Source organism: Bacillus rossius, chromosome 8 (assembly GCF_032445375.1).
Source record: "Bacillus rossius redtenbacheri isolate Brsri chromosome 8, Brsri_v3, whole genome shotgun sequence".
Taxonomy (NCBI): domain Eukaryota; kingdom Metazoa; phylum Arthropoda; class Insecta; order Phasmatodea; family Bacillidae; genus Bacillus; species Bacillus rossius.
In genome coordinates this window covers 32839658-32854458 of record NC_086336.1, presented here as the reverse complement: position 1 = coordinate 32854458, position 14801 = coordinate 32839658, and the positions used below count along the sequence as shown (strand labels likewise).

Here is a 14801-nt window from a genome sequence, read left to right as displayed (position 1 = left end):
ATATTCCACTATTGATACATTGTGTTCCGTGTCTCGTCCATTCAAGTGTTATTGTATTTTGTTTGTACAAACTGTAAACCTGTCCCTCACTAAATGTTTTCTCTCGACCTATTTTATTTCGACCTCTCGAAGTCAAACTGAAGCTGACATCACATGGCCAAATGGGCAGCGGGCTGAGCAATGGTAAAGGAAGTTTATATCAGTGATGTCTGGAGTTCAAAGTATTTGTAACCAAGCACCACCAATTAAACATACTCTATAGTCGGTAAGCCTCTTAAAAGACTACATGTATGCGTGTCAGATAATGCAAGGTGAAAATGAAATGAAGGCACGTGGGATTAGGTTTCTTATTTATAAATCTGCTGAGGTACACAGAAAGCTCAGGAGAGACATTGGTTTCATTTAGAATTAAATTTGGCCATTATAATTTGCAATAGATCAAAATATAGAGGAGCTCCTCATTAAAGCATAAACCATCAATGGTAGCCCGCGCTGTACTGAAGACAAGGATGATGGGATGCCTCGTCTGTACGCTTGATGAGGAAGTGACATCGTACGGCCGAAGGCCACCCCAAAGCCCGACCTGCACCCGCCAGTATTCGGCTCCGCTAACGGAAAGCACCCCTAGCCATGGCCCACCTGAGTCAAGTGAGCGGACCGCAGCCCAAGGTAGAGAATAGCGAACCATTTTTAATTACGCATGCAATGCACTCACCGTGCCTACAAAATTCCTCACGCAATAATAACGTAATCAAAAACAAACAAAAGCCCCTAATTAATAGAGTGCGACGTAGGAGTGCCCGGGTCACTTACGTGTAGTTTTCTACTAAAACAGCTGTGAGTGCAACCCTTGCGGCCTTCAGCCTAAATTCAGTAGTGAAACGTGTGACGTAATTCAAACCACCCCAAATTAGCATTATCGTTCGCCACTGGAGTAGTTTTCAAGAAACAGACAGTCTCCAGCTTGACTCTAATATTCAAACTTATTTTAGACATACTTATTAAATATCAATTCTATAACATATATAGATATTAAATTAATCATTATGTTTTATTATGTGAATTTAGAGCCACTTAAATTTAGTTAAATATATATAGATTTTTACGAAAAACGGAACTTTAGAAACTCTGGCGCGACAGGGAGCTCACCCCTCCCCTCGCGCCAGGGCTGCACGCCAGTACAGCGCGACTCGCGGACCGGGACGGACGCACGTCCCACGGGGAGCCAGCATCTCTTTGTTTCACCGAACGTCCATCTGGTAATTATAGTCACAACCAAAACCTTTTTTTAATACTCCCCGTGTGCGCCCGGTCCTTTTCCGGTGTAGGGCCTAACCCATCCGCATCAATTTAACACGCCCCACACAAATCATTATGTGGGGCTGTGCAGTATACGGTACGGGCCGTCTCCCGCCACCCCAGAACTTTATTTAATCGCCTAGTGCACAGGCACAGGCTACATTCAAGATTAAACATGTTTTAATTTAGTAGCGAGCCGCGGTCCGCACAGGTGGGCCCGCGCGTCGCCAGTTACAGAGTACGAAATTAGCCGATGCTAATTGAACGCTCTCCCTCGACTGCGACTGGCGTGAGGATTTAATAAGTAAACACACTGACGCCGTCCCCGTTGCCTGATCTGAATTTTACGTGAATTTAAACTGTTTAATTAATTTCGGGTCTCAAGGGCGGGGTTCCTGGCCTCGTGGCTGCAGGCAGGGACGTGTCGACAAAGGGCCCCCCGGGCTGTTATGGCCTCCCAGGACGCCTGATTAATAAAACACACACGTATTCTTAGTTGTTTTATTCCGTCGCACAATCTACACGTTACACGCTCACGTAACTGGCCGCTTCATCGTCGACCTAAGCTCCGCGCACAATGAACCTATTCCGGCTTATGCGAAAGTATGTGGACGCAACGTGAAATGCGTGGGCGATAGGTCCCGCAAAATTACTTAAGATAACACATAACACTATAATCACTGTGGTTAGTCCCGCACAGATGGGTATACAAAGGCGGCTACTCCGCGTGGTGGCGAGGGCCACGTTACGCTGGGTACGGACACGGTGGAATCTTGCAGGATATCACACGCGTGGCCGTGGCACGTCCCAGTTAATGACTCGTCTGAAAGTTTGGTATCACGTTTGGCACAGTGCCGCCCTGCGTGGGCGATGAACTATGTCCCGATGTGGGACTTTACAGCGTGAGGCGCAGGTGCCACGATGGGCCACCTAGACAATTACGTATTATACTAAAAGTCCTGTGTTGGACTGCACATTTTATTAATGGACCGCGCGGGATCGCGAACGGTCGATTCGGGCCGACCGGGGAGCTGAAATAAAACGATTTGGCTATAATTACCTATTGCAGTTACTGGATGTTGGCGCGAAAGTTGAGAGCTCCCCGTGCGGGGGCTGCCGGCCCAGGCGAGTGCTGGATGGCGACTGACTAACCTCCCTGGCCGCCGGGGCCAGGGAGGGGGGAAATTCCGCGGGAAACTGCGGAGCGCGGGAAGATGACTTCGTACAGTTTTGTGTATGATAACCCTTTATAAAATGATTATTAAATTAACATTGATTATTGATGGTTTTAGATTTATTAGTTTCTGTTTATCTTATCAAATGCATGAATAAATAATACCCTTGTGCAGTGCCACACCCGGCCGGGCGCTTTGCACTCGTAGGGGGCCGTGACTGACGTCACGCCCTTCGGGGCACTGCACTATGTTGCGCGCGCGGGCGCGTTCGAGGCGCGGCACTGATCAGGTGTTGAGGACACATAACGGCCTGTGCTCTCAGAGGGAGCACCGACGACGGCGTCAACACGTAGAGGCACGCAGGTGTCCCTCTCAGATAACGTGTGCAGTGTATTCGTGTACTTAAAAGCACCACAGAGTGCCGTTTAAACAAGTGTAATTGTAATCATAGTGTAATCAAAACTTTTACGTGTTCCGACGCCCCATTGGCATTGATGTACCGCCGAGTAAACCTCGCGCCCAATGTAATGAACCAGTGTCAATCGTGAACAATAAAAAGTCCACCCCGCACCCCCCGTGCGCGACGTGCGACCCGTAGAACAACCAGAACAGTGTATGTAAATTAACCTAAACAACCTAACCCAGTCAGGAAGCAAATTTCACCACCGCCGACGGTTCTAAGAAAGCCAGCCACCCCACTAGGACCTGCGCCCGATCTCGAACACGAGACCGCGGCTGACGGCAGAAGGAACAACACAAACATAACATTATTTTTTAAATATATATACTGAAATAAGAACAACCAATATAAACTTAATGTTGCTCTCTGTCCTTTCATTTTTAAGCATTTGAATACTTGAACACAGATGAAACTAATACCGTCTACTGTGGCAGTTGGGCAAAGGGCCAAAGGGTGCGCTCTGTGGCATGCTGTGGATGGGACACACATTTTTTTATCACTTTTTATATTTAGGAAATTTAATTTTTGGAGGTAGTTTAAGAACTATTTTTGCGTGAGAAAAATAATGTTTTAAATCCCTTTAGTTCGTTGCTAATCAAAATTTTGTCAGAAATTTTCATTTGCTAACAAGAAAAGTAGAACTAATGTTCTCTATCGACAGGAATGGGAATTGAAAAAGGGATGAGGAAAGCTATGTGTTAAGTGTTAAAGTTGTTGAATGACAGTCAAAATTTATTTGTTAATACAATTCGCAGCTAATAATACAATTATCTCTTGATTTGGCTGTAATTTTTACATTTTATTTAAAATATGAATTAAAATATGAACTATTTAATTGCATATATACTTACTTATGGTATACAATTTTGCGTACGAATGCCGAAATAGCAAGTGCTGTACTATAAATCCAGGGTTGAAACAAGATGGCTACTGAGGAGAGTATAGATGGAATACAATTGGCAGAATCGTCTTATAAAATGAAAACTGAAGAGCAGAAGGGTGACAACGCAACTGAAATTGAAGCTGAAGGTAACTAAATTTAAAATATGCGCATGAAGGTGGTATTTTTACGGTGATTGATACGTTCATTTTGCATAGATGTTTTGGGGTTAGGTTTTTGACGTTTATAATTATTTTAGTATCCAATGATATAAACTTTTGGGAATGGGGGAATGTATGTAATAGTATTAATATTTACGCGTTGATTTGAAGACGAGAAGTATTCAGTTTCTTATGCAAATGAAATTATGGTTATCGGTCAGTCGGCTGTGTTCATATTTTCTGTCCAGTTTTCTATTGTCCGAGGAACTTTGGTTAGTGTAATATGTTGTAGGGGTGATGGGACATTGTTATGCCTTTTTGTAAGAAAAGATTCTGCTTTAGTTTTTTTTATTTCGGCAATGAAAATCAATACCATGTTTAAACAAATTAGGGTTTCCCTAAATATTGAAGAGAGTGGCCACTAAGCAGAGTTACAGGTAGGATTTCTGGTCGCTGAGCATTTAGCAATTTTATAACAAATTTTTTTCTTGGTTTCACATGTATCGTGCTTTTTTTTTGGACTTGAGTTAAGTGCACACTTTCTTACCTGCTTCATTTTATTCCCCCGTTTTTTGTAAGTTATTTATTTTTGTGGTAAAAGTTCCGTATTGCATATCCAAGTATATCCCTTGATCCTGATGGCATTATCTTGTACATTTTGATCCTGTGGTACATGATGATTTTTTTTTTATTTAGATTGTGTACGTAACAAAAACTTGTGATATAACAATAAATTATGATCTTAAGTTGAATAAAAAGGAAAATCTATTTTGGATTCAACTTACGATCATTCATTGGTATATACCAAAGTATTTTGTTGGGCCAGGATCTTTCAACGTACAAAATTAAAATGGCAAGCATCATGTACCACAGGACCAATGCATACAGAATCATGCAGTTGGGATCAAAAGATTAACTTGGACACGTGATACGGAACATTTACTATTTTTGTTTTTTGAACTGCTAGGTGAGATTGCCAGTGTTCTCCTTTTATTCATTGTTCAAAACTGGTGTGAAAAAAAAAGTGCGTGGGGTGTTATAGAAGCTCAGGAGATGGCAATGTCCTGAATTGGGGACTTAGCATTGAGTGACAAACATGCTTCAAGGTCATCACTTGGTTTAGCTCCATAGCATCAGTGCTGAAAATATTGACCATCATGGTGACAGGGAAGATACTGCATGTGTTAAATCATATTTTATAGTTGGTAATCATATAATTTAAATTTCAAATGTTTCTTGCAGTAGGTACTTAGTTTCTTTAAACTGTGTTATGAACTAAAATATTTTTACAAATACAGACAGGACCATGATGGGTGCTAGGTTTGGAGCTGGCTGGTGGCCTTGAACCGCCACTGAAGTCATGCCCTGTCCGTTGCCACGTGTGCCTGGCCAGATTACAAGGGTCCTTGCTACCCCCTCCCCCCTCGGCTCCTCACGCATTGTCCTGCCTTGGCCTATTATCACATTTAGCAGCCTGAGGATTCTGGGCTTCATCGGTTTGAGAAGGGCACCACAAACAAGTACATGAGCAGCGACGACGGCCTCCGCAACAGTTCCGACCAAGTTCCGAGTGTTTGGAGAGTTCGGTTAGTGAAAGGAATTGCAACACCGGCGAAGAGGGTGGTAGACCCCTTTGACAGTGGCGCGACGTGGAGCGATGGGATCGAGAGAGTGCGACTGAGTTGCGCGAGACTGTGCATGTGGACAGGCGCGAGGTAAGGGGCGAACCACTGTTGAGCCTAGTTCCTGTGAGAAGTGCGAACTGCGGAACTTGATAGACATGGACTGACTTCAGAATAAACATTTTTAAGTTTGAGTAATTGGTGATTATCATTTTTAAGTATGATTATTTATTAGTGATGTAAATAGTAGTAATTAAAACTAATAAAACTTAATTAGGCCATCCCTTACGAACCCAGTTCCCCCACAGTATAGTTCATAACATTTTGCTGTAAGAAGTGGGATAACCGTAATTAATAGATTTAGGATTCAGTTACATAATTAAAATAAAAAATAGACTAGTTTTTTTTAGAATAAAGTTAGTCTAAAGAACTTTAGTAACTTTTGACTGTTATAAAGTTTGAGTATACTGTAGTTAGTGTTAGTTTTAAATTGTTATAGAGTTATTTTTTTAAGTTTAGGCTAGGTTTTTTCAAATTAATAGCAGTAATAGAAATAAATAATTGTTTAGTTTATTTGATTAGTGAAAGTGTTAGAGAGAGATGGCTGCTGAAGAGGTTAGTGTTGAGGATATCAAGAAGATAAGGATTGCGCTATAAGCAATTTTGAATGACGTGAGTGCAATGAGAACCATTTTAATGAAGAACTTCGCGAAAGAAGTGAAGAGTGAAATGGAGAGTAAGAACCACCAAAATGAAATTAATGAAATGAAAAACTCACTAGAGGAGTTGGAGAATGCTATAATGCTCAAAATTGATGAAGTGAAGATAAGCCAAGAGGATAGTAGTAGCATAGAAGAGAAGAACAGCTAAGGAGAGAACTGCCAGGAAAAGATCAAATAAGAGCTGAAGAATAGCACAGAATTGATGAAGATGGGTTACAAAGTGATGAAAAATGAACAAGAATAAATTAAGAAAAACCAAGGAGAGTTAAAGACAGACAAAAGAGAAAAAAAAAAAAATTTAAAGAAGAGCTCGAGAAAAACCGAGAAGTGATAAAACATGAAACAAGAAACAATGGGGAAATGCAAAGAAGAGATAAGAAATACCAAGAAGTGACAATGAGAACACAATGAGTCATGAAGATGGTATAACGAGAAACTTACGTGCAGTCCAGACAAGATTCAGAACCAAGAAGAATTGAGGAATTGAGAAAAAGAGCTGGGAAAAAATGCTGTATGAACAAGTAGCTATGAGAGAAGGAATAGAGAGAAAAAGGGAAGAAACAAGCAAACCAGAAGGGGGGGGGGGGTGTAATTGGTAATACTCTCATGAGTAGCGGGCTTGTCCAAGGCAACAGTTGGCCTGGCTCGGGCAACAGGCTGAACGACATGTGGCATATGTGATGCAGAAGTTAGGTTTTTCTCAGTATTGCGCTTTTGAGAAGTTCATTGAAGAAGTACAAAAATATCCAAGTTTATACGTAATAAATCAGTGGAAGGATATAGATGGCAGGATATGCCTATCAATGCCTGAGATATGATTTCAAGGGAATGTTATCAAACTGAGTAGTATTTATTTTGATATAATATAATATTTTGGCTTTATTCTCACACACAACGGCATGAAATAATGAAATTCTTCAAATAATTTTCTTTTCAGATTAACTTTTGAATCCATTTCTTCTTTACGTTTATATTCTGCGAGAGTCGGCAGAATATCATAATTTTCTGAATAATTACTCTAATTACTTGGCATATGACTCTCTGACATCGCAAACTAGACATCTGTCTGGCCACCTAGCACAGCGAACATAGCATACATAGCGAACATAGCCTAGCTTCCTGTGTGGTCTCGCCCTTAGACTAAACAGCAACTTCTGTATTTTAATGTTACATTACAAATATTATGCTTTCTAACCCACAAGAATATCATGAAACCTCAGTTATTCAGGGTTACCACATGGAAAATCTGTAAAACAGCTAAAACTCTTGGAATTGAACATGTCTTCAAAATCGGGAAAACACAGAGAAATAGACAACGTTAATCATCAAACTGAATTAGTAGTTTTTAACACTAGTATGTTTCTTTGATGTCTTATAACCAGACTGTACTTTAATCACGAATTCATTTGTAGTTGAAAACCCATCTGTTACCAATAATTAAATGTAAGAACAAACAGGTAGTGAATCAACTGTATTGATGTAATGATTTTAAGCATGATATGTTAGTAGTCATCATATGGTCTCAATAATATTTTGTTTCAAAGATTGATCAAATATAGTGGTTTTATATTACTGGCGGATTGGTGGCATTGCATTGTTAGAAAGGCTAACAGTGCAAACTGTGTTTGAAGAGAAAAATATCTTATTGTCAATTTGACATGTTTCGTGTTGTTGAAACATGTTTGGATGCAGATTTTTAATGTCATATTTATGTTATCTTGCAAAATTGAATAACGAGACAGGGGGAAAAAAAAGTTTGGTTGGACAAGGAAAACTCAGGGAAATTGTCTTGAGTGTGAGTATGGGTACCCTGGCGATAACTTAATTTTTACTTAACTATGTTAAGATAAACCCTTCCAACCACATGAGAATATAACTGTGACAGAAGTAGAAGTCTGTGGAATGGCTAGTAGCACAGTTGTGTTGCTCCTGGGCAGAGATAATTGTGGACAGACCTCCAAACACCCCCCCCCCCTTCTCCCCCAGTGCAAGGGGCCCCTTGGTATTTGTGTGGTCAGATCACTTGCCTGCCACCGGGGTGATCCGGGTTTGGTTCCAGACAGGGTCAGACCCAGATTTTTTTGTTGCCGAGAGCTTGGGTTTTCTCAGGATATTCCATTTTCCCCAACCCGCTCATTCCGTTAATTATTCATTCATACCTCATCACCCCTCGTCTCCGATAACCCGTTGTATATGAGCCAGTAACCTGTAATCCACTTCATTCATTCTCCTCGGTGCCTGGCCTTATCGTCAGCTTTCCAAGTACATAACTTTCTTACTTTCTCTGGTCACATTCAGGAATGCAAAAAAAAAAAAAAAAAACAGGAAATTTAAAAGGTTCTTGAAAACCTGGAAAAAACACAAGGAGATTTAAAATATATAATTAAATATATAATTACAAAACATCAAAACCTTGATGTCGTAGAAACAAATGTTACGTCCCTGGGCAGTCTTTTGTAAGTGTAGTAACCCTGCTTGGAGTTTTTGAAGGCCATGCAAGACTACGTGTTATTGCAAAGGAGTAGTAAGCAAGATTGCAGTTTATTAAGATAGTATTGGAGAATTAGTCATAAAATTAGTGGTAGGGTCGAAAATATATTTTGATGAATTGTTTAAAAAGCTAATCAGCAATGATAAGAAACGTGATAAACAAGCATTTCTACAATCCCACTAGTAATATAAGATTTTGAATATGTTTGTTACTCCTTGACGCCCAAACTGCTGAACGGATTTGAATGAGATTTGGCTTATACTTCTCCTTGGTGAGACCCGTCCGCTTAGTGGAGCTCGTGGCGGCTAGCGATCTAACTGCGCCAATAACACCTCTCAGTTTTGAACTGTTTTTTTTTCAAAGGTGGAAATTTTGAATTGAGGTATTATTTACATATATATTTATATTTTATGTGTGAATGTTTAAATATTTATATAAATATGTAATGATTTAGGTTTATTTAAAAAAAAGGTATAAATCCTGTGTTATGTTACTAAAATTTAGAAATGCTGTGAAAAAAGATTAAGAAGTTTGAGAAGAATAAAATATTCATTTTGCTGCTTCCTCAAGAGTGAACAGCACTTGCAGAGTTAATCATGTAAGAGATGGATTGAGTCATTGGTCCATCAGAGGAAACAGATAAGGGTTGGCATGCTTACATAAAACTATCATGGCTGTGATAAGCAACTGCCCCCTTGTTTCCTTTTTCTCCTCTACCCAGGCCGTAGAATTGATAACGCAAAGACAAATGTTATGCTTACTTCAGCCTGATAACTCCGCTCCTTAAATAAAATGTTGTTGTACACCCCTTGGTAATACCCCTTAAGTAATTGTTTGTTTGTTTAGTGACAAATGTGATTATTTGACACAAGTATTGACCATGTACAGAGTTGCAATGTTCCAAACATCAATTTAGTAACCCACCTAAGTATACCGTGTTATCAAGTTTGGAACTTAAACAGTGAATTCACATTCTGGAAGGTCAGGAAAAAGTCAGGAAAGTTGAAAATGGTCAGGGAATTTGCTAGAAATCCTGAAAAGTCATGAAAATTCGTCAGTGATGATAATTTGAAGGGAAATTCTATGCTTCAGTCTGCCATCAAAGAATGGAGATATCTAAAGAAACTCGGCAATATAATGCAAGTTATTAACAAACATAATTCAGGTGAATGCTATTGCAACTTGGTCACATTTGATCAGCTAGTGTTTTGGTGTTGCCTCATCTTTAGCTGAATTAAAATTTACTGTCTCACTTTACTGGACTTCACCATCTCTTCATCAAAAAATATTTGCAAGGCATCATCTCTTGGTGATTTTTGTGATGGTGGCAGCTACATACTTCTTGTTTATTTTTGCAGCTATTATTGCATGACATAATTTATTATTATTATTATTATTATTATTATTATTATTATAAACATTTAAATGGAGAACATGTCTCATGGATTCTTTTCTTTGTTTTAGACAAGTTTAACTCGAAAGGCATTCAACCATTGGACGTAAGTTTCATTTGGAATTTTTGATTTTTGTTGCTTTAAGTCAATTTTTTTTGTGCATAGTGTGTAACATTTTTGTTATATTTTATTAGATGGCTGCAGCCACTTCTCAAAATTTGACTGGGCCAAAAACCCCCACGAGCATCACCCGCCACAAATCGGAAAGGGAAAGAAAAATTGGCCATCGTCGGGTTGGTGTGGGTGGAGAAATTACATACAAAAAGGTGAGTGTGTGCTTGTATTTATGTGCATATACAGTAGTACCTATTATAAAATTGAGTGCTTTGGAATGCATTGGAATTTTTGAAGATGATTAAGGGTTGTATCTGTGTGTTTCTGGTATTCATTTATAAAACTAGTGTTTTTTTGTATCAATTCTTATTCCTCTGTCAGAATATTAAATTTGGTTATGAGTTATGCAGACCGTATTTCATGAGATACAGTTAGTGAATTGTTTATAATAAGTACTTACCCACATGTACAAGCCATTTTTAGCAAATTACAAAAATACAAAGCTCAGGCTAATTTTTAAAAAGAGTTTTTTTTTTTTGCCATTAATAATTTTTATCTATTAACTTTGAATCTTGAACAAAAGTTAAATAAAAAAGTATATTGCTGACCTGGTCAAATAATGGTTCTATGGAGTAATGTGAGCAGTACAAAAATTTTTTATAGAGTATTCTGAATAGATATTATTTATTCTTCTTATGTGAAATGTCACTTTAAGTTCAGATTAAAATTTAAAATATACACCTGCAATTGGGCTCTCCCATTTCTTTTAGCTTTCTAGGTTACTCTCACAATACTTTGTCCTCAAGCTCATTGTACTCCCCTGCTCAGTCTGTATTCTGAAAGAGTGCTTCCTTTCTGTTCGCCTCCGCTCCCTCTGTGTTTTCCACTCGGTCTCCCCTCCCTCTGTGCGACCTATCCCCCAGCCTCCCCCAATCTCCCTCCTGCCTTGAACACTCACCAGCCTTTCTACCCACCTCCTCCTCTGTAGTGCTTACCACCCTAGCTCCTTGATCATCACTGATGGTCTCTAACCCCCTTCACCCATCTCGCTGCCCTGCGCTGCGCCTTCTCCATCTCTCGTGTTTCCATCACCGGATATGGATCCCAAATAGCTGCCTCGTGACCTTCCCTCCTGTTCCCTTCAATACATGGGAAATTGTCTACAACATGTTCCCCCAAAAATTATATATAAATATGTTAAAATATTTTAATTTTTGGTAATTTGTAATTACTATGAAGAACAAAATAATTGTGTAAAATACTGAAATTGCCTTCTGATAAAGTAGAAACAACATAAGTACTTGTCCCAGAAATAATATTCCAACTTATTGGCTGCTATTAATTATTATTCACAGTTGATCTCACTCTCCACATATTTAGCTACTGTAGCCTAAATTACTCTATACGTGATTGATGATGAATCATACAGTGGCAGTTTTGTAGTTTTTTTTTGGGGGGGGGGGGAAATGTGTTAGAGTTCCCTGATTTAAATTATGCCCCACTTTTGCGCAGTGGGGTACTGGGGGATGCATGTGTGGACCTTCAAACACCTTACAAGATGACTGCCTGTTCCATAGTCTGTCGTTTCCACGGTCTCTATGTATTAATTGATCAAGGACCAAAGTTTTGTAGAAATTTCCCGAACCACTTATGTTTTTGTTTATAGGGACTTTTGACCAAAATTATGTAAATATTTCATCCCCCACTAATGAAAAGTATTCACTAGGCAATTTAACAAGTGGCAAATGAAATTAAATAATTAACTTATGGGTAACTTGTTTGGTGGATAGTGAAAATTGGCACTTGAAGAGTAATTATTTTATTCCAGATTCAAACAACCCAAATAATGGGCTCCATTCAGTTGGGCATTCAGCATGCGGTTGGAGGATTGGCTTCGAAACCAGAGCGCGATCTTCTGATGCAGGATTTCATGACGGTCGAAACGACTAACTTCCCGTCAGAAGGTTCAAACCACACTCCTGCGCATCATTATTCAGAATTTAGGTTTAGGACTTACGCGCCCATTGCATTTAGGTATTTCCGAGATCTTTTTGGCATTCAACCTGATGATTTTTTGGTGAGTATGGTGCAGCTACATTAATATGAAAGAATTACCTCTATAGTGTTGGTTGTGAATGTAAAATTTTAAATGTAGAGGAGCTAAGATAATGGCTGTCTTGTAGCTTTGTGTCGTGTTTTAATAAATGAATTAAGTTTTTTTACACAATTTTCCTAAGTTTTTTTATAGATGACATTTAGTTCATTTGTGAGACATTAAAACAGGTCTTTTCATATAATTTTTAAAAAATAAATAAGAATCCTGTATCATTCCTTGTGTTGCTGGTATGAATGATACTGTTGAAAAGTAGTGATCTTATTATGTTTTAGTAATGTTTTTATGAAGTTAATACATGGGAATTGGTTAGCAGTACTTCCAATATCTGCTAGTTTCTTCAATATAGTTTTTAATACTAAGGGCTAGTTTCTCCAGTGACTTTTTTGTATGTAATTTGATGTATTTTTGTATAGCATGACTTGTTCCATATCTTTCTGCAGATTTCATAACACCAAACTAATAAACTAAACCATGTAATTAAAAAAAAATAACTCTGTGTGCTAATATTTTAAACAGGAGAAATGCTAAAAACTGAATGGTAGCAATAACGATTTCATTATACAGGGCAGTGGAGTGTGTACATGTTTTGAGAATATGAAATCTCACAATCTGCAGGCATAAATGAAGTTGAACAACCTCATAAATTCATAATACTTAAAATATATGTATTTTTTAATTGGTATATATGTACAAAAGCATTGAATTTTCTAAAAGCAGAACCTTGAAGAATTATAACTGTCACAGAAATAATTCCCTATTATGTATTAGGATGTATTCATTCATGTTGTTACTTAAAATGTTTGTTATTCGTCATGTGTTGATTTTATTACTGTGTGTTTTTCCTGAATGGATTAAAAAAATAATAATTTTTGTTACAGATATCAATGTGTAGTTCGCCCCTTAGAGAATTATCAAATCCTGGTGCTAGTGGTAGTATATTTTATCTCACAGATGATGATGAATTCATCATTAAAACCGTACAACATAAAGAGGGTGAATTTCTTCAGAAACTTCTTCCAGGGTACTATATGGTAAGAATAATCTTGATCGTGCTCCGAAGCTAAGTTTTTGGTAATTTCTTGAAATTCTCTCTTGGTTGTGCTAGCATGCTATGTAAACTAATATATGTATATATATTTTTTAGAATCTCAACCAAAACCCTCGTACGCTTCTGCCAAAGTTTTTCGGGTTATATTGTTATCAGTGCAACTCCAAAAATGTGAGATTAATTGCCATGAATAATCTCCTGCCTTCGTATGTCAAGATGCATCAGAAGTATGATCTCAAAGGTTCCACTTACAAACGAAAAGTAAGTTGTTTGACACATGCACATTGACTAAGCAGGTGCTCCTGCATGTAGAGAGGTGATCGTATCAAACAGTATTTTCTGTGTCCTCAGGCTTCCAAGTCCGAAAGACAGAAAAATTCCCCTACGTACAAGGACCTAGACTTCATTGAACACCATTCGGAAGGCATTGGTCTTGAAGCAGACACTTACAATGCTTTAGTCAAAACCATACAGCGAGACTGTAGGGTGGGTTCATCATTTTATTTTTTATTGTCTGTTCCGGTTCTTGCTTGTGTGATTATCCATGGTTCAAAAATTAAACTTGTGTTGAATTTTTGTTCCAGGTACTTGAAAGTTTTAAAATAATGGATTACAGTTTACTTGTAGGAATTCACAACTTGGATCTAGCAGCACGTGAGAAGGCTGTAAGTTGGGTTGATGTTTCACATGTTACAGTGTTTTTATTGAAGCAATTATATTCATTGTTACGTAATATGTAGCATATAATTTTTAAATTAGTGTTAAGTAAAGAAATTTGAGTGATGAATTTAGTTTGTGTGTTTTTATGATAGTAAAAAGTACATCCGTCTAGTTTGTAACTGAGCAATACTTTATTGAAGATAATTTATTTTAAATAATAGTTTTTAGATTAAGAGCATGTGTATTCCTATATTGATAAATCCACAGACTGTCAGCATTATTGGGATGGTAAAATTGCATCAAAACTATGTATTCTTACATTTTAGTTGTATCTGCAAGTTTTCTCTTAGGTTTTTTTTAGTACATACCTGGATTCGTCACAGAAAGCCTTAATTTTTTTGATTCAATACTCATTGAGTGAAGCTTTATGGAATTGTAATTGTAATTGAGGAAAATGTTTTTTTACAAGTATCAAGAATCGTAATTGAGAAAAACAATGGTTTTGACACATCCCTGTTTTGTGTACAAGTGTGTGATGAATATACTAAGTCAGTGATGACCAACTTACTGTTTTTGAGGACTAGATTATATTTTTGTAACTATTTCAAGGGCCAGACACACATGCATAAAATTTTAAACTTATTACAACAATTTTTTTT

General features: G+C 38.0%; 1 protein-coding gene across 5 annotated transcripts in view; it reads left to right on the top strand.

Moving 5' to 3' along the window:
* The first annotated feature begins 3593 nt into the window (after nt 1-3593).
* Nucleotides 3594-14801, top strand: part of LOC134534715 (phosphatidylinositol 4-phosphate 5-kinase type-1 alpha-like) — a 150660-nt gene continuing 139452 nt past the window's right edge. For 2 of the 5 annotated variants that reach the window (XM_063373199.1, XM_063373195.1), the window contains exons 1-8: nt 3624-3963; nt 10275-10309; nt 10399-10530; nt 12147-12395; nt 13313-13465; nt 13579-13743; nt 13834-13968; nt 14067-14147. In XM_063373199.1, coding sequence (XP_063229269.1) covers nt 3858-3963; nt 10275-10309; nt 10399-10530; nt 12147-12395; nt 13313-13465; nt 13579-13743; nt 13834-13968; nt 14067-14147 — 1056 coding nt within the window. In that variant the 5' untranslated portion in view covers nt 3624-3857. Of the gene's footprint in view, nt 3964-10274; nt 10310-10398; nt 10531-12146; nt 12396-13312; nt 13466-13578; nt 13744-13833; nt 13969-14066; nt 14148-14801 lie in introns of all 5 variants that reach the window. The other 3 variants (XM_063373197.1, XM_063373196.1, XM_063373198.1) reach the window with 2 other exon arrangements.